Raw genomic sequence first — 20132 nt, forward strand, 5'->3', positions numbered from 1 at the left:
ATGCACAAAAAAGTATTTGATTTATTTAAAATATAATAAATAGCAAAACTGTCCATACTTGCCTTAGTATGTTTCACACCAAGTGTGTCATATCCCCTTTTGATTTTGGTGTTTTGTTTGTCTACCACCAAAATAATTTGATAAAATAAAACATTTCTCACAGATTTGAAGCATCAGAGAACAAAAATATATTTAGACTTTTTTGAATTCAGTACTGGTCAAACAAGAATTTAAAGTTTTAGTGAACATTTGACCCACAAACAAACTATTTTAATTGATAACATATAACAAAAAAATATAAATAAAACAAAAACATCTCTTCATAGGCTAAGCATAAGAACACAGGCCATCACGTTTTACTTATAATTACTACATGCCAATCTTAACACATCCTACAATATTACACATCACTGTGTTATGACACTCTCCACCCAGAACCCAATTCTGTATAAAATGGTTTTGCACAGAACAAACCAGCAATGAGCAACACCAGAGTCACATGTTTCTTTACAGCTCACTGCAAGCAGACAATGTTTCTTTTCTCTTCTTCTAATGAGAGACACAAGGCGACTGCAAGGTCATTACGCAGGTCAGATGCTGCTAACACGGACTGACTTTAGACAGAAAATCACCTCTATTAAAATAATAATAACAATAACCACAAAACTACTACACAGTGAGAGTTGTTCGTTTAAATATTTAGAGTGTGAAGAGCTTAAAAAACATAAATTAGACCACAATGCTTGCATTGAGCTTAAAAAATATTTACATTTAGTCATTTAGCAGATGCCTTTATCCAAAGTGACTTACAGATGATGCAGCAAATGAAACAGCAATAATATAATATGTATGCAAACATTTATGTGGTTGAATTATAAGGCCATTATGGGTTTTATTCAAATATACCCCATTCAAATCAGAAACTCTGTTGAGATCAAGTTGGCTGGTTCAAAAGGCATGACAACATCCTGAGGGGATACAGTGTGTCTAACGTGCCACGACACTGCAGTTGCACTCCTCCTCCGTTACTCTACGGGGGATGTTGTACAGCTCGCGCTCCCACAAAGCTTTGCAGGAGACCATACAATGAAATTTGGTGCGTTTTTTTTTTTTTTCATTTCGGCGCCATTTTCGATTGGACCCGAGGTAAGTTTGGATTTTTGGGGGAATTATTTTTTCAGGATTTTTCCCTCCGTATTCTCACGCTGTCATGTTGTGTGTTGTTCATTAATTTCTGAAGCGTCTGAGCTTCCGAGAGAAACGGAGGTGTTTAAAGCGCTTCTCGGCGTGGAGTCTATGAGGTGTGTGCACAAATCACACTTCATATGAGTCTTTGTTTGAAAACGGAGCCGTATTTGAGCGCGGAGAGAAAAGTACCACACTTCACTGTAACTTGATCGAAACGCTCAAGACGCTTCATTCTGACGCGTGTCAATCAAAAGTTCGCGTTATAAATCGGTCGTTTTTATTCAGCTCGCATTTCTCAATATATCTTCTCAACCAACATCCTCTTTTATTATTAGTACGAAGTTGTCTATTTAGGGAACCTGTATAATCGCAACTGAGGAAACACCCCACGGACTGTAGATATACACTGCTTTCGAAAGAAGATATGTATTTTGTAGTTTTTAGTTTTTGATTCCGCACACTTGAACTTGTGGCTATTTCTGTTGTTATAAACAGTTGTAAAAATGCTGAGTAGGCAGCAGTTAACTACACCCTGTAATGTGGCATCCAGCTGAATGTGCGCCTCTGGAGTTTTTCTTACCATCTCAGCATATGGCCTGTGCATAATATTTAATAAACAATTTCTATAATAATCTTTGCATGTTATATTATTAGTATGACTCGCCTTAAATACGCTGATATTTCAGTTTAACAAAAGTGTAAGTGTATTATTCAGCTTGTTTTTTCAGTGTAGCCAGCAAATTAAATGAAGTCAAGTTTTCTATAAATTCCATACTTTTTTTGTAATTGCATATTTTTATATTACTGTAATTTTTTTAATCTACATATTTTTATTTATTTATTTAAGAACAAGTGAAACGTTCTGCACACCAGACCTTGACATGATGTATTGAGGATATGTCTGGTCATGTCTGCCTGGCTCTTATTTTTTGTACTTCATTAGTTGCTAACCAACAACTGAGGTGCAAACAACAAACCAGCGTTTGAAATAATAAATTCCCATTATTAACGTGCACATTGATTTTTATTTATACAAAATGAACAGAAACTCTATAAAGTATTTTATTAACTAGTTTAAATTCATTTGCAGGTTGTATTTTCATATTTATTGTTTTATATACATCTGACGTAATGATCTAATGCAAAGGATACTGTTTTATATATATATATATATATATTTATATTCAGGCCTATATTACCACCCTGCTATTCCCCTCAGAACCTTCAGGGGGCGCGCGTCTTCTTAATAAAACATGATAACACAAAGAAATATTTACATAATTATATAAAATAGGTGCGTTGTGATAGCTGGTATTTACATTTTTTAATTCTAAAATAAATCTAGTTGTATTATCATGCAAGAACGCTTTAAAAAAATAAAATGGTCATATCACAAGCCACTGAGAGAAAGAGACTGCACATGTCAGATGCTCTGTGACAACACTAGCAGCTCGTCATGCTTTTTTAGTGATGGATATCCTGCTAGAGTTGGTTTCTCTCTGTTCCACCAGCAACATTTGAGTAAGCCAGCGGAAGAAACCAGCAGATCTGAAGGGAATGTACTATAGCAGCACATAAATACTGGAGGTGAATGTGGTGTTATCCAGTATTGCTGTTCTGCTGTAGTAAGACCTGTCAGCACTTACAGACTCCAAAGAGCCACACCAGATCCTTGGCCGAGAGCTGACTGTGCCCCTGCATGTATGTGGTGGAAAAACACTACCTGTCTGTACTCTAGATAAACAATGCTGTCAAATAAAATCAACAGTGAGCTAAATGATCTGATTTCATTACGCGTACCTGATGTTATTTCTGAAAATACTGTAAAAGCAAGAACAATATTACGTTTATTCTGATATTTATTCCTAAAACACACTTCTTGATAATGTGACCTGTTCAACGATGTCAGTCATGACTTTGAAAAGAGAAGTTAGGAGAACACGTAAAACTCTTTGAATAATTTAATCCCATTTAAGATTGACAGGTGACTGAACAATGGTGATATTTTGATAAGTTTTTCATTCATTTTCATATTCACCGTATTTATATGGTAGCATTCAATTACCATACAAGGCACCATACGATTTTTTCCCCCCAATTCATTTCACTCTCATTAATATAATTATAGTAACCAAAACTACAGCAAGTGGACACAATTAAATATCTTGACTGGAGAATTAAACAAATACAAATTTGTTTAAAATCAATAATAAAAACAAGGAGGTGCTAATTGACTTTAAAATGTCAATACATTTGAAATGAGTACATTCAGGTGAAAAAGCATTCAACATATTTTATATAATCATTATGCTCACTGATTTTAATCAGGGTTTAAATTACAGTTGCAAATAGTCTTTGGGAAACATGAATGCTCTTCTTTTGCTACCAAGTGAGCAGGTCAAATTCACATATTGATGTTCACTATTGAATAGCAAAGCAAGATGACCTAAAATCAATATTTTGTTTAATCTATCTTAAAACACGAAGAAAAAAAAAGGTTAAAATAAATTAAAGGGAATCTGGCTCTTAAAGGTTGTTTAAAACACCCACTGTAATGAAGAGCAGCAGTCTAAGTAACACAAAGATCTCTGTTCTAAGAGACTGAACTGCAAAGTGTTTGTGGTTACTAATGTGTGTGTGTGTGTGTGTGTGTGGAGGCATAAGCTAATATAAATGTAAGGTGCATTGATTAACGGCACACAAGTCACCAGAGACCCTGAGTGGTGAGCTGTGCAACCAAAAAAAATACAAAATGGATATCAAATAAAAAAACATCTAATAAAAACAAATGATACACAGCTAGAGGGGGAAGTTCAGGGCTTCTCATGCTTTGTACTTCTCCTTTCCTGTTTCACTGATGATACAGATGTGCTGCAAGTCAAAGTGAAAGAAGCTGTTAGCAGAAATTGCAGCACAATCAAACAAACTTTGTTTTTAAATTACAAAAATATTCTAAATGATTAAAATGTTGCTACTTACATTTAAATCCCGAAAGTACTCATTGTAGTCAAGTGCATATCCAACCACAAATTTGTCAGGAACCTCAAATCCTACAACTACAGGAAAAATGGAAGTTCCATATCATTGCAATTTAAAATAAGTTTTTTTCTTTTTGATTATATATATATATATATATATATATATATATATATATATATATATATATATATATATATATATATATATAGTAATTATAGTTGAATTTTCGTCAGTCATTACCCTATTTTTCAGTGTCACACGATTCTTCAGAAATCATTCTAATATGCTGATTTGTTGCTCAAGAAACATTTCTTCTTATTATTAATACTGAAAAAGTTCTTCTGCTCATTATTTTTGGGCTATCTGTAAATTACTTTCCTTCAGTGCAGAAAAGTGTTAGTCTGCTCCCTTGTGGTCAGCACACAGCATTGCACGATAGTAGCCTAGCCCTAGACCAGGGGTGGGAAACGTTGATCCTGGAGGGCCTGTGTCCCTGCTGAGTTTAGCTTCAACCCTGAAAAAAAAACCTACCTGTATACTGAAGACCTTGATAAGCTTGTTCAGGTGCGTTTGATTAGGGTTGAAGCTACAGGCCCTCCAGGATCAACGTTCCCCACCCCTGCCCTAGACTGATCAATAGAAGTGTACAAAATAATTGAGGCTGCTTTTGAGGCTGTTTGTGCAACCCCTGAGAAATCATCAGCATGCATCCATTTATAAACATGGTTTGTGACAAATGAACTGAATCTTAACTATATCAAAGTTGCATGCCAAAAAAGTCTGGAAAGTGTTTTCAGTAATCCACTCACAGTCTGGTCTGTAGCCAACACTTCTTGGTGTCCTCTTCACCAGCAAACTGCAAAGAAAACAAATGACAGGAATGTGTTAACCATACAGTTTATAAATCCAAAAAAATAGGTAGAGGAGTGTCTGTCATTTGTTGCACTAGTGATCAATAAGAGACAAAGGAGATCCAGTTCAGAGTTTAGCAATATTTACATACAGCTTACAAAGACTGACGCAATACCTACAAGATAAGAACAATCTGAGTCACAGTGGTTACCTCCATTCATTATATTCATCTTTTATTCATTATATTCATCTGTACCTGGCCACTTTGACCATTTTTGGATTATATTGCTTGAGAAGTTCTAGCAGGGTCTTCATTGTCTTTCCAGTATCAATGATGTCCTAATAAACAGAGGAAAGGTTACATAAACACATTTACTATTTGCTGAATAATATGAGCTGTATTAAACATAAATGTAAAAATATATTTGCAAATACCTCAACAATCAAGACGTTCTTTGGTGTAGAAAGAAAAAAAATGGCAAGAGAAAAAGATAAACAGTTTTAACACATTTTGATATATTTAAGAGAACAAGTCATTTTTACTCTATGCCTAGGACATGTATTTGTTTATTTCTTGATCATACACTACTGTTCAAAAGTTTGAAGTTGATAAAAATGTCCAATCTTTAAAAAAAAAAAGAAAAGTATCTTATGTTCAGCAACATTGCATTCATTTGATCACAACACAGTAAAATTAATACTATTGTGAAATGTTTTTTCCAATTTGATGGTTTTCTGTTTTAATATATTTAAAAATGTAAATTATTCCTGTGATGCAAAGTTGAATTATCAGCATCATTACATCACATGATCCTTCAGAAATCATTCTAATATGCTGATTTGCTGCTCAACAGTTAAATAACTTTTATTTATTTTTTATGGAAATCATGATGCATTTTTTCAAAATGGATGAAAATTCAAAAGTACCACATTTATTTGAAATAAAATCTTTTATTTCATTCTAAATGTCAATGTCACTTTTGGTCAATTTCCTACATTTTCCGCCAAATTCATAAATATATTTTTCATAGAAATTAATTTATAGAGACGTAACAGTGTCAGATAATTTTTTTTATTCTTACATATTGAGAGCATCTCACAGATAGTCACTGAATGTGATTTTAGACATTTGCATAAAAGATGAACAGTGATATAGTGGGCATTGTTTTTGTTCACATAAACATGCTTACCTTTCCTGTGAGTGTGGACAGATCGTCTCCGCCAATCACTTTGATGTCACCTGTAGACTGGTCATTCTGCAGAGATTCAGACATTTATGTGTCCTAGTTACTGAAGTAACATCAACACTTAACTTTAAAATGAGTTTGTATCACAAAGCCTCAATTTTCATTCATGTTGTCATAGTAATTAAATATACATACTGACAATAAACAGAAGGGAGTAAGTAAAACAGACATACATTAAATAGGATGAAAGTTTAATAGCCGTACTTGGTAACTCTTAAGGCGGATGAAGTCCACTGTCATGGGAATGGAGCGATCGCTGTTGCGATTAAGGGCTTTAATGTAATCTAGCAGGTCAGCAAAAAACTTGTAGCCCCCTTTGAGCACACACAGAGCCACGATATGATGCCCGCCCATGTCCTTCATGATATCTCTGGCCAGACGTTCAGTTCTGTAGGAGTCAGGAGAAGCCAATACTAAGTGTCAACAATCTTCAGGTTGCCTGTTATTTGTAATTAAAGGGTCCATTAGGCAAGACCTCTTGGCTAAGAAAATTTGATTATGTGATGCATACCGGTCCATGATGAGTCCATGTGGAATATACACCCGCTCCAGGCCCGCCACATAATGTTTCGGTATACAGAAGAGGTCCAGGTCATAACCTTGCTCCTCATCGCTGATCTAAATACACAAATGACATCATATCACATCCGAAAGGGCAAAGAACAGAGAGCAGTCTGTTTGACAGATAACGTTTATTTAGCCCACAGAAGGACAAACCTGAAATAGGGCAGTAGGGGAAAGGTGATCTTTACTTCAACCTTATATCCTATTGCCTAAGCAGCTCTCAGATCCACTGGTGAGTTAATGTGACGGCATTTGTCTCTAACATGTGCAACAGTGTTCTCGGCAGAAATATCCTTTAACCAAAACTAATTATTAAAAAGTGCAGAGATTATCTATCTGACAGTTTCTGAACCAGATAACCTAGAAGTTTATAGACTAATTCGTGCCATCAAACGATTTATCACATCCAAAATATAAATATATATATATTTTTAAAATTAAGGTTAAATAAGGTTAAAATTGTTTTACATAATATGTGTATATGGTGTATATTTATTATGTATATATAAATATGCATGCATATATTCATGAAAAATATATTGTTTATATGTTAAATATATTGATCTAAAATATATGCATGTAAATACATGTACATTTTTCAAAAATATTTACTGTATGAGTGTATTTATATATGCATAATAAATATACACAGTACACTATACATACATGTGTTATGTAAACAAAAACTTATTTTGGATGCGATTAATCATTTGACAGCACTAAGACTAATGTAAGTAAGAATACAAGTATAAATACTGTTGCAAGGATGTGAACAAGGATAAACAAGGGTGAAGATAATTTTCGCACCATTTCATCAGTGTGAATGTTAAGGTAGGTGAAGCGTCTTCCCTTGGGAAGAATAAGTGTGCTTAATTGTACTGAATGTGCATAAATCTGTACTGGCCGAAAATATAATAATGAAAAAGCCACTTAAAGTAATACACTCTCATATCAATCACAAAAGAAGATATTTTTAAGAATGCTGGAAACCAAACGGTTGACGGCAGCCATAGAATTGTTCCATACTATGGGACTCAATGGCTACCAGCAACTATTGGTGTGTGTGTGTGTGTGTGTCATATGTTTAACAGAAAAAGTAACTCATTAAATTTTGGAACAAATTATGACAAAATTTCCATTTCTGGGTGAACTATCCCAGAAAAGTTACTATGTTTCTAGATTCCCATTTCATTCGACTAGACAAGCTCATACATCTAAACTCCTTACCACTGCTGTTCAGGCATTTGTTTATGTAAAAGACAACAGCATAAAAAGAGAGCCTTGTGTTCAGAAACACACCGAAGTCCACTTTAAATTCTACTATGATCATGTGTATGTTTTAAATCAGTGATTTCTCAGCCTTTTGACTCCAAGGCCTCCTCTTGTTTGAAGGACCTCTTCTAGGGCCGAAATGTACCTCTGGTACTTTTGCTTTGTCTGTTTTATGTTATATGTGTGCATGTTTTTAACCATTTGAATTAACACTGTTAATATTAGTAAATGTAATCATTTTAAGACCTGGCCTTGAATTGAGAGGAACTGTTCTAAATGAAGAATGTAATATATTGTCTACAGTCTAATTAATTAAAGAGTATAACTTGTACCATCGGTGAAGCTGTGAAGAACCTTGACTGGAAATCTTTCAAAACAACAGATGGTAATTTAAAATGTGCTATATGCATATATTTAAAAAGGACACATCTAACTGTTCCTCACAGTGGAAGTCAAGTAAAAGCAGATAAAATCCAGATAAACCGAAGTAGGTTAGCTTGTTCTTTGTTCTTCCCATAAGTGTTATCACACTGTCCTTGAAGGCGTTTCAGACAAATAACGTGCAGCTGTCAGGAGAGGTGCGCCTGGGAGCTTCCCCCCTCTGCTTACTGCTGGTGACGGTATCTTGAGATTCAAACCCCAAAGCACCATCCACATCAATAACACATGGCTCTGATAAGACATGCATTTTAAATCCTAGTATGCAATGGGTGCATGCCAAAGTTTAGTTTCTGATATTGCTGCTAGAGCATGCATTGCTTAAGTCTGTGTGCTGTCAGGTCTAGTGAGCAGTGTTTCACACCAATAAAATTTCTGCTTTAGATTCACATACGTCATGTGTCTTTTCTCAGCTGTATCAGAATATGGAGCCTTTTTTTCCTGCATTAAAAAGGCAAATAAATTGGTGTTTATTATAGTACCTCTTGAGGTAACATAATTCCCAGAGTATGATTGAACATGCCTAAAGAACGATGCAAAATCACCATGAAAAGAATGAAACATGACTTGTGCACATTACATGCTTTCTGATGTCATCTAGTAGAGACTATATACGACGAACAGACCTAAACTTAAATTGCTTTCTGTTGGAAATCCTGAAATCCACCCTAGCTCACCTTGTCGTTCATCATAGTATGTGACAAAAGCAATGTCCTTAACATAAACGAACGGCATGCTGGAATTGGATCTTTTCAGTAAATCTTTGCTTCAGTTTACAAAACTGATTTCCCAAAAGCATTGTAAGCATAATGGTAGAGATCACTGGTGCCAATGGTTTCTATTATCTTAGGACTTAGGCTTAAAGGAATAGTTCACCAAAAAATTGAAATTCTGTCTTTATTTACTCACCCATAAGATGATCAAAATCTGTATGAGTTTCTTATTGTACGAGTATTTTGAAGAATGTTGGGAACCAAACAGTTGGTTGTCCCCATTGAATTCCCATAAAAAATGATGGAAGTCAAAAGAAGAAACTCATACAGGTTTGAAACAAGTGGAGGCTGAGTAAATGATGACAGAATTATCCCTTTACAAAGTAAAAAAAAAAAAAAAAAAAAAAAAAAAAACAGTCCTGAATAATTCTTATGGCTCGTATGTTCAACTCAGGGACTCAATGATCTGTTTGCACCAGTTAACAGCTAACCAGGGGTACATATTTTCAGTGAATACTTAGAGTCGGTTGTGTTCCTCAAGTTGGTACTGTGTGGTTTCAGAAGACACCGAACACGAGTATTTATTTGCAACTTTTAGGTGATTCTGTAGCCTTCTGAGGCTTGAAATCTTCACTCACCATTCATTGTCCCATGGAAAATGCTGACCAGGACATGCTTAAAAACTGAGCTTTTTGAGATTTGCTGAAAAAATGGAAAGGAATACTGGATCATAACAACACGAGGCTGAGGTCAGAACTGATAGATATAATTTTTTCTTTCTTTCTGTGAACTGTCCCTTTAAGAGTGCAACGAACCTGTTATTCATTAATAAATCCAATCATGTATTACAAAGCCCTGGATGGGTCTGTCTAAAATTATACCCTCAAGAGAATATCTTAATTTAGGGCGAAGGAAGATGATTGACTCCCCTGAGTCTCTGAACAAAGCTGTGAGTCATTTCATCAACTCTTTACAGCATCCTGCCCACAAAGCCCGTTACATTTATTATCACTTTATAACAAACGGAAACGAACAGCGCTTTTTGACCTTAACCAAAGAAATGATTCTGCCTGAACTTAATCGTCCAATTTCACAGATTCAACAGTGCATCTGATAAATCATAACAAAATAAAGCAGAATATGTGCAGCTTTTCTCTCGCGAAAATTTGTGGCAGATTTTCTACTGGTCTTGTGCAGAGATGGATGATCAGCATCACATGTGCCATGCGTGACACGCGTGCTTTCTCTCCAGGCCCCCACACTTCACGCTAATATTTGTAAAATGCCAAATGCACTTCTGCATACAAACGGACCATTTCTAGGGATAAAAGGCCTAACTTACAGCAACAATTTAGCTTTTTGTTAAAACACAGTTCCTAATTATTCGTTTGAGTACAGTGACTAAGTAATCAAGTGTCCGCTCCGGTGTAAATGATTGAAATGTGTACAGTTACACCTACCACGATACAGGGGCTGGCAGACGCCATGTCCGTCCCGACTCAGCTGCTGCAAACGTCCTTGATTCGGATGAGAAAGGCCGGGCGTAGTTGTACTCCTTTCTATTCTCAATTTCACCTTTAAAGGACTGAGCGAGCCCAATCTTGTAATCTTCCGCACATTACAATGTGGGTGTTTGGCGTTTTAGCATTAGAGAACTGGAGCCCGTCGACCAATCAGTGTTCAGCAGTGACAACGCACGCGAATCACGTTCTAATTTTAAAGTGATAGAGCTAACAAATTACTGTCCGTTAATATTAGTAAGGCATAGTACATTTATAAAATAATACATTCAAATAAATATTAACAGTTTTTTTGGTTCTCCAAAACAATCACTTCTTTAAATCTACACTTTAGCTTTTAACCAGAATGCAATAAACCCACTAGAATACGTAAAAATAAACTAAGAATTAAGATTTTTCACAAAAAGGTTACTACTGGCACATTTACATTTTAAACACTAACTGAAACATTTGTTAGCCTAAGTATTGGCTGGAAATTTCTGTGTTACTCATTAAATCTATCACTGGTTCTCATTGTTTTACAACCTAAATGGTAATTAAACTCACTAACACTTTTAGTGTCCTTTTTACACGTATGTACTGTAGTACATAATGCATAATTTCATGTGGCTTACCATAAATTAAACATTACAGTAAGTATATGTTAATTACTATTACTAATTATACTGTAACAAGGACACCTTAAAATCAAGTGTATTCTTCTTATTAATGGCAGGTCCCAATAAATGACAAATAACCCAAAAAACTTCTTAAGCTTTTTCCTCAAGTTTAACCACGTTTAAAACCATCTGTCTTCTAGGACTCTTATTTTGAAATACTGCTCCACCAAATGGACAACTGAAAACACAAAAGCACATAATGCATATGTGGAACATCTGCATACAGAGCAAAAAAAAAAAACAAATAAAAAACAAAGACAGACCACCATGAGACCATGTAAAGAAAAGTGCATGCTAGCCAATATTCTTTAATCCTGACCTGTACTATAAAGAAAACCACAGACATCCAATAGTACTCATGAGTATAATACAGTAATAAAATATAATACATGTTGCAAAGAGAAAAAAGAGGTAAAGGCAGTTTCATGAAGGAGAAGGCTTATTAAACCTCAAAGTCTGGAGATGCACTATAAACAGTCGGAGGGCAGTCTTTTCAGAGAGGGTCCAGGCAAAGAGCAGTTTGCCAAAGAGGAAACTGGAGGTGCAAGCACAAACAGATGGCACTTTTCCAGCTGTCCAATCATATGGTTTGAGTATTAATATACCATATGTTTAAATAAAACCTATCCATCTATATTATGGTTTACACTGCAGTAACAGATTGATAGTATTTGATAATGAACTTACATTCTCATTCACAATGTCCATGAAATACTGTCAGAGAGGAAAACTGAAATTGTCCGATATTGTGAGCTGGCCCCTAGTTTCTAATTGAGGATTATACAAAAATATTTATTTTATCCGGATCCTATCATGTCTTCCATTTTCATGCACCATCTGAAAAAAAGACAGTACTTTAATCTTCCTCATGTCCACTGATCAAAATATCACATTTGCTTGGTCTTGAATAATTTTCAAATTCTGTCATGACAGACTAAACAAATCACAGTGCAACAAGAACATCCAAATGAATCACTGTATCATGTACAATGACTAGTATTGACATGAGTTTCCGTTTCAAGGACGCATACTGTACGCAGAATCTCACCTAGTTGCCATTGAGCTGCGGTGGAGGATCTGCTCTGTTGTCAATCGCAGCTTTCTCTTTACTACGACTCTCTCTCTCCTCATCCTCTTCATCCCTTTCCTCATTTCCACTGTGATTCTTACAATAAAGCCTGGTGAGAACAACGTAATGATCATGTCATACTGTAAAACTAAAGCACAAGTGACAGCTGACCTGTTCAATGTATATATGAAAACATTTGGAAAAAACTGGCCAGACTAATCATCTGAATAAATAATGAAAACATACTTGTAAATTCCTCTAGCCATATTCTCTATGTATTTGGCCTTGTCTTGCAGGCCACAGTGATAATGGTAGGTCTTTACGCAGGCTTTTATCTCACAGCCAATGGTTGCTCCAAGCTGGGCACACAGTGTGCATTTCTGAAAATTAACAAAAATGATCAAAACACATTAGGTGACCATGAATTTATATACCCAAATCATTCTGAAAACAAAGAATAATATGCAAAAAATATATATATATATTTTGGTGTAAACCTATAGCAATATAGTTTAGAAAATCTATATTAAACTAATACAGAATTATATTAGTTGTATTTTATGGAGCTGGCACATGACATGCAGAAAAGAACAAAATAGTAAACTGTGCACATGATTTGCTAATTTGTTTCCTTGACTTTAAAGTAAATTGTGCAAACAAAATAATGTTCCACTTCATTTCTGTATTCTCATAAACCAGTTGCTGCTGTCACAGTATGTTATGGACAGAGACACTGGGTTCTATTTTGAGTTCAAAAGCCTTTGCATGGAATCTTTTTAAATGAGACACATCTATATCAGTTTATAAGAATGAGGTCAGGAAGTAGAAAGAAAATATATATTTTGTGCACATAATTTACTTAAAACAGGGGGCAAATTATTCACATTGTTTTCCATGCATGTCATTTGCGGGGCACCTTAATATTTATTTCAATTAAAATAAAATAAAAATTCACCATTCTTTTTCCTCTCTTGATTTCCTGGATAACTGTTTTAATGTCAAAATTCCCAAATTCGGCACGAGAGGTCGTGGTTAGCTGGACGGTACCCGAAGAAAAAAGCTGTGACAAAACAGAAATTGAATAGAATAGAAGTTTCAACGGATCAGACAGAATCAAATGTTTTCAAACTTAGTATATGAAAATAAAGTTAAAAAATAATAGACGTTTACAATGTTAAATATCTTGTATATTTGAGATATTTGTTTACGAGTATACAGTTTCAATGTGATTTATCAAAACAGTTCAATAGAGCACCCAAAAATGATAATTTGCTGAAAAGGTCAGCATCGTAGATGCAGATACATTTTTCTTAATTGGAATATATTTGGAAAAATTTTGCATTACATCACTTGCACACCCATGGAAGATCTGCAGTAAATTTGTGCCGTCAGAACAAGACAGGATATTAGTAACTGATAGACTGAAGTTGTGTGGATTATCGTGACGTTTGAATTTATTCTGTTGGCACTCCTCTATCCATTGGTGAGCGAGTGATGTAATGCTATATTTCCGATGAAGAAACAAACTCATCTTCATCTTGGATGAAAATTTCCATTTTAAGGTGAACCAATCCTTTAAGAAATAAAACTCTTTATTTGTTGTTTTTCAATATTGAAGAAGCCTTACCATGCATTTGTAGTGAGCAGCAACCTTCTTGGCATTGTCTGAGTGGAGCACACCGCGTGTTTCATTCTCTTCTTCACCAGCATGACAGAAGCCACAGCGAAGGCCTGAATCACTGGGGCTGCCTCTCAGAGGAGACCGGTCCCGCTGCAGCACACACAGACACACCGTAATTAGAATTAATCGATTTTCACCAACCACTGATACTCTGAAGCTTGTGTCAAATCACTTGTAATCCCTCATTTGGATTAAATATGGGTTATATCAGAAAAAAGTAGATAAAGTGGCCTACATGCGAGGAGCTCTCCGTGTCATCATTGCCTTGCGATGAGGTGGATCGAGTGTCATCTGACTGTCCACGTGACACACCTCTGATTCTGCTTTTCTCGAAACGCCCCCTGCCCCTGCTCCTCGGTGGAGATGAATCCGAGTCATTGGCCGCAACTCCCTGTTCATCTGGGAATAAGAGCAAATCATTAATCAACGCAATGATTCACAAGCAGGTATCTAACATCCAAGTAGAGAAAGAGAGACAGTTAGTTACCATCACTGCCATCTTGAGAGGAATCTCTGTGTTTGCGACAGTAAACCCTAATTTGCAAAAATAGAGTAATATAGTTATAAAACAGACACAGTTATGTAGTAAGTGGAATTCTCAGATTGCTTACAGGTAGATGCCTTGGGAGGGATTCTCCTTTGTCTGGGCCTTGTCCCATAGAGCGCAGTAGTAGTGGTACGTCCGCCTACACGTCTTTACATCACAGCCGATGGTCGCCCCGGGCCGGTGACAGGAAGTGCACATCTGAACAGGAAATCAGCACATGAGATAAAAAAAGCTGTATGTTCATTCTCTATTTTCAGCCAAAATGAATAGCTGAATTGTATGAGAACTGCTGGTCTGGAGGCTTACTAATTTATTTCCTCTTCTTATCTCCTTCTTTACGTCTTCAACAGAAAAGCCTCCAATGTTTTCACTGTCTGAATGAGATGTGACCAAGGCTGATGAAAAAAGCTGAGTAAAACAATCAAATGTTAGATATGCTGTCAAATACATACTTTGTATACTTATTTTTATATATAATATACCAATATTTTAATACACCTCTTCTCATACACTATTCATATCTGCCAAGATTATTTAGGTAAAACTAGGAAAAATTAAGTATGTATGAATTAGAGCTTTATTCACACATTTCAACACTTATAAAAGAAGGCAAACTAATGGCCAGTTGGTGTACCATGCACTTGTGATGGGCTGCCACCCTGTGGTTCTCAGACACCAGTAATTGTCCACACTCCTTGTCCCGGTTGGTTCTACACAAGGCACATTTTCGAAGACGTGCTGAAGCTCCTTTTCTCTGTCCTGACATGACCAGTTTTCACACACTTGACCTCTCCTCTCTATTCAAGACAAAAGAACATTGTAAAGTCGTGACATTTGCCAAGCATGTTAACTGAACTGCAGTGCACTTGAAGGAAGACCGAAGACTATTTTTGTGGCTCAGACCAGTGAAAAAACAAGCTTCTAAGCTTTGTGTGAGCGTACAGAGCAACAGATGGCTAAAATGCACGTTAGTGTTTTAAAAGATTTTCAAAGACTCTTACATCTGTCACTGAATCACTCTAGTCTATATTGAAGAAATATATATTAGACAGATGGCTGCGGTTAATTTGCTTATGCAATTCTGTTCCACTGAGGTATTTGTTTAGTTTAAAATTTCCCCCAAAAAGCAAATATGTGACCAGCATGACATATACTTCCAGATGTCTGTATGTTTTTTTCCAATGCATCGATTAAAAACCCTGACAATGCATATGCATCGATTTTGAAACATGGATTTTTGAATTGTGGATTCCGGAGAGTTATTGATTTAAAACACTAAGAATCGAAGCAATTTTTATAACGATTCAATGCTTTCAAAATATACAGCCTACACATTAAGTTACTACAAGCACAAATTAATAGAAACATTGAACAGTGTTCGTGCCTCGCATCTCTCCTTCACTCACGTCACTATTTACCATCTGTGACTGTGACAGGATTGCACTCGCGCTCATCATCGTTCGTCTCACTGACACATTTCTTTAGCAGTTGATGTGTGATCTCTGCTTAGGATTCATGGCCAGTAATGCTAAAGTTAAGTAGTTTTACTTTTCTGTAGCTTTTCAGTGGCTCTCAGCATTTCACCGATTACATTAAGCAGTAGAAGGCGCCGCAGTTATTGTAAGAATGGAGCAAAAACATTAAGTGTCTAAAACATACGAACAGTTCCATTGAATGATAAATGTGTTTTAACAATGTCGTTGAAGTGAATGTACCAAGGAAACTATATTTTTTATCTGATAATAAACTATATATTTTATCTGATAATAAGATGCAAACAGACATTGGGTGCATTTTCTTTTATAAAAATGAGAAAGAAGTTTTCACACTAAAAGAGAAGAGTGATCTCACACTCAGACGTTCTCAGGGTATATTGGCTAAATCAGCTAATCTGAATAAAAAGCAGAATGAACTGAAACGTTAAGACAATAAAACCAATAAATAAATAGCCTAAAATTTATGAACGATGCTATGGTAATTGAAATATTATTTATTACAGTACAGAAACTGTAAAGTATATATATATATATATATATATATATATATATATATATATATATATATATATATATATATATATATATATATATATTCCTTGTAAGTAATAATAATACATATATAAAATGATTGTAGTTGACAATTTCACTTCAGAAATTGTCATAGCATCATTAAACTAGTATCTAACAATGGACAAAAAAAAAAAAAAAATCAGCTTTCTCTCTCTCTCTAACCTATGGTTCTCCAACCATAAAGGCTGCTGTGTAATTTGCATCCTGACTAAGCATTTAAATAATTCCATGAATGCACTTAAAGAATGCAGAATCGAATTGTGAATCGAATCATTTTGAATTTGCAAAAATCATTCCTGAAACGAAAACCTATGAATCGTGAATCAAAACTGATTAACTGTCAACCCAAAGATTCACAGCCTTAAAAAAGTATATTAATATAAAATAATTTATTTATATAATTTATCAATAAATAATTGTATTTATATTTATAGATTTTTTTTATGAATGAATATTAATTTAAATTATGCATCTACATAGAAACACTTATTGGAAAAACAGCGGGTTATAGAATCACTTTACCAAAATTTTCAATTTAGAACTAATGAGATACAACCAATTTGAGATTTTAAGCAGGAAGTGCAAAAGAAAAAATTAAGCTGAGGTCCAGAGCACCCCCAGGGGCCAAAATGGGTGAAAGGCACACAATAGTTTTTTTACACACAATAGTTTCCCTAAAAATAAAATAAAAGTAGTTTAACTGAAATACCACTTAAATGTATATAGTTGTGGTTTCATGCTACCTTTTAAAGACTGGTGAGAATTTGAAATCAGTAAATCACTACATAACATTCACTAATAAATCCAAGAAAATAAAACCAAAACAAATTTGCATACAAAGATAAATTTATCTCTAAGATTTGATGTCACTCTAACACAAAACCCAGAATTAAGTCACATAAGCCTATATTAAAATGATCTTTTATATTACACACTTTTATTATAAAAAAAAAAAAATGTAGGAAAAGTACACGGTGGCGTATTTGAAACACTGCAATGCCAATAAGGAAGCTCTGACCGAGTTCACAAATCACCTCCCGCGCGACATGACTAGCCCATCAGTTTTATCCAATATAAAATAAAATAAAAATCCCAACTTTCGCTGGTACGATTATCAAACCCTTTATTCGTTAACTGTTCTAAGATGGATAGTGTGTTGTTTAGAGTCGCGATGGCTTTACCCGCCTTCGCGCTACAGACGCACTGCCATGATAGCAGAGAAGCGTCGCGGTGTAACGCGCGCGCGAGCGAGCGACACTGTATCCAACAGAACAGCTGATACAACCTGCTCATAAAGTCTCAACGAACCCCTCTAAAACCCTGAAGGAAAAACACAGCATCCCTCGCAACGTTTTCATAAATAAGGGAGGAGGAAGATATTTACAGGCCCGCGACAAAGCGCCTGTTTCGCTCTTAACAAAAACTCTTTCACTTTCCAGTGTATATGAACTACTATAAGACTGTGTCAAATCTGGAGCCCCCCTTTAGATTGAACGAAGGTGTGTATATCTATGTATGAGTGCCCCATTAAGGCCCACATTATATGGTGGCTACAACAATACTGATGAGCACAAATGTGAACAAAAAAAAAAATCTTAATTCTGGGGATGATTGTAAACCATTATTTGGTTTTTATAACATATTGTTCGCTGCGGGATTATTCACATGTGGAGACCCGCCATACGAAATGTATTTACATATCGCAGCAAAAAGAACTAGCTAGTCCCGACAAGGGTTCCACTCACTCATCCCGTTCGTTTTCTAGCTCTACGGCTGTACATTGCAGTGTCTGTGTGACATATTGGAAGCTCTTACCGCGGCTGTGTTGGATGGGGATAGATTTAGAGCGGCTGTGAGCGCGTGCTACTCTCGCTCTTCCTCTCGCTGAAGCATTGAGTGCGTTCTGCCTCTCACCATTGCGAGGCGTTCGCGTGACGTCGCTCACTGCAAAAAGCATGTTTGTCCAACATTAAAGCAAACGCGCACGCCCCTTACGTAGGCGCTGTGTTCACCATCAAGATAGTTTGAGGAATAGGCCTAAAAACGAGCAAATATAGCCTACAGATGAGTTGCACTGATAAAGTATGAATAAACATGTATGAATAAACATTTTATATGTTTTTTTGTTTGTTTTTACACAGTTATTTTAAACTTAAAATTGTTATTGTTTTGCACCAAAACTAACCTTTCGCAATTTTTTATAAGTTCAGGAAGAAAGGAAATTGCTATACATAACCTTTGATTAAATACCTACCTGAATATTTACCAAATGTTGCGCCAAACTTGTGACATGACATGAGGTCCAAGGTGGCCCTTCACAAAAGGATTACTTTATCTTTTTGCTAAAACACCTGCCTTTAACACATTAAAGATATGTTCATACATACACAGAAAGAGAGAGAAGTGCAACTTTATACTTTTATATTTAACATTCACTGCCAATTTCTTATTCACATTCTCCTGCATGCATAAACACATCTGTATATATATATATATATATATATATATATATATATATATATATATATATATATACACACATACATACATTTATATATTATTTTTACATTTTGTATATTCACTTATTTTGTTATCTACATCTGTTCTGTGTAAAACACCTTACCAGGACAACTTCTTCAGACTGACTGTAAATGATAACTATATTTACATTGGGATTCCGTTTGACTATCAGTTTATTTATTGTTTGTCAGCTGGAGAAAAGTCGTTCCTCAGTGTTATCTTTATAGCTGTGGTGTTCACTTCTCTACTGAAGAATTATAACGAGTATTCAAACTTCATAGTTATCATTATATTTATCCTACTTTATGGGGAACAAGTCTTAAAACATGAAAATAACTTAGACATTAAATTATATGCACTTACATGATGTGAACATAGTAGTCTTTTAGAAAAAAATGCATTCATTATTTCACTTGGAGCAGGTAAATCCTTCATGGGTGCAGCCATGTTGATCACATGACCAGAGGTGCAACTGACTGCTATTACTACTAATGTTTACTTTATATAACTTTTAGAAAGGGCTCAAAATGGCTTTAAAGTACATTGGAATAAGCTAAAACAACAATATAATAGTAAACAACAAAGTAAAAGAGTGACTTGCCTAAAAATTACGTAGCCTACCTTGTGTTTTTGAATGCTAATATTAATTAAAAATAGTAGTCAGGGGCCCTATAGTGGTCAGCTTGTGCAATAAGCAACAAGAGCCCCAGTGTTTAGCTTACTTCAGGTTTCGCAGGCCTCTGAGTTCTGGCCTGGTACACAATCCAGCTTCGCTTTCAGTGGTTTTGTTGCCTCAATTCATCTTCATTTAATT

The 20132-nt window shown here is 35.3% G+C and overlaps 2 protein-coding genes and 1 long non-coding RNA gene across 5 annotated transcripts; 1 reads left to right on the forward strand and 2 right to left on the reverse strand.

Moving 5' to 3' along the window:
* Window positions 1–56: 56 nt before the first annotated feature.
* LOC113113983 (uncharacterized) lies at window positions 57–3672 on the forward strand. The gene is made up of 2 exons (XR_003293663.1): window positions 57–1146; window positions 2700–3672. It is a non-coding gene; the product is annotated as an uncharacterized LOC113113983 (long non-coding RNA).
* LOC113113980 (hypoxanthine-guanine phosphoribosyltransferase) lies at window positions 3137–10955 on the reverse strand. Its single transcript, XM_026280633.1, has 9 exons — window positions 10714–10955; window positions 6778–6884; window positions 6471–6654; window positions 6210–6275; window positions 5455–5472; window positions 5276–5358; window positions 4977–5023; window positions 4168–4244; window positions 3137–4059 (listed from the first exon to the last, which is right to left on the reverse strand). The coding sequence occupies exons 1-9, from the start codon at window positions 10738–10740 to the stop codon at window positions 4012–4014; spliced, it is 657 nt and encodes a 218-aa protein (XP_026136418.1). The 5' UTR covers window positions 10741–10955; the 3' UTR covers window positions 3137–4011.
* A 755-nt stretch (window positions 10956–11710) lies between these two features.
* On the reverse strand, window positions 11711–20120 carry LOC113113976 (PHD finger protein 6-like). Of its 3 annotated transcripts, XR_003293662.1 has the most exons (12): window positions 18614–18752; window positions 15364–15526; window positions 15036–15137; window positions 14794–14927; window positions 14670–14716; window positions 14418–14581; window positions 14129–14272; window positions 13457–13561; window positions 12748–12881; window positions 12481–12610; window positions 12120–12269; window positions 11711–11967 (listed from the first exon to the last, which is right to left on the reverse strand). XR_003293662.1 is itself a non-coding variant. In XM_026280624.1 (11 exons), the coding sequence occupies exons 2-10, from the start codon at window positions 15493–15495 to the stop codon at window positions 12481–12483; spliced, it is 1092 nt and encodes a 363-aa protein (XP_026136409.1). In that variant the 5' UTR covers window positions 15496–15526; window positions 20041–20120; the 3' UTR covers window positions 11711–12269. The 3 variants fall into 3 exon arrangements, 2 of the variants coding, with proteins under 2 accessions (XP_026136409.1, XP_026136408.1); XM_026280624.1 differs by lacking the exon at window positions 18614–18752 and adding an exon at window positions 20041–20120 and having other exon boundaries at window positions 11711–12269; XM_026280623.1 differs by having other exon boundaries at window positions 11711–12269.
* Between the last annotated feature and the right edge of the window lie 12 nt (window positions 20121–20132).

This window comes from Carassius auratus, chromosome 14 (assembly GCF_003368295.1).
Source record: "Carassius auratus strain Wakin chromosome 14, ASM336829v1, whole genome shotgun sequence".
NCBI lineage: Eukaryota > Metazoa > Chordata > Actinopteri > Cypriniformes > Cyprinidae > Carassius > Carassius auratus.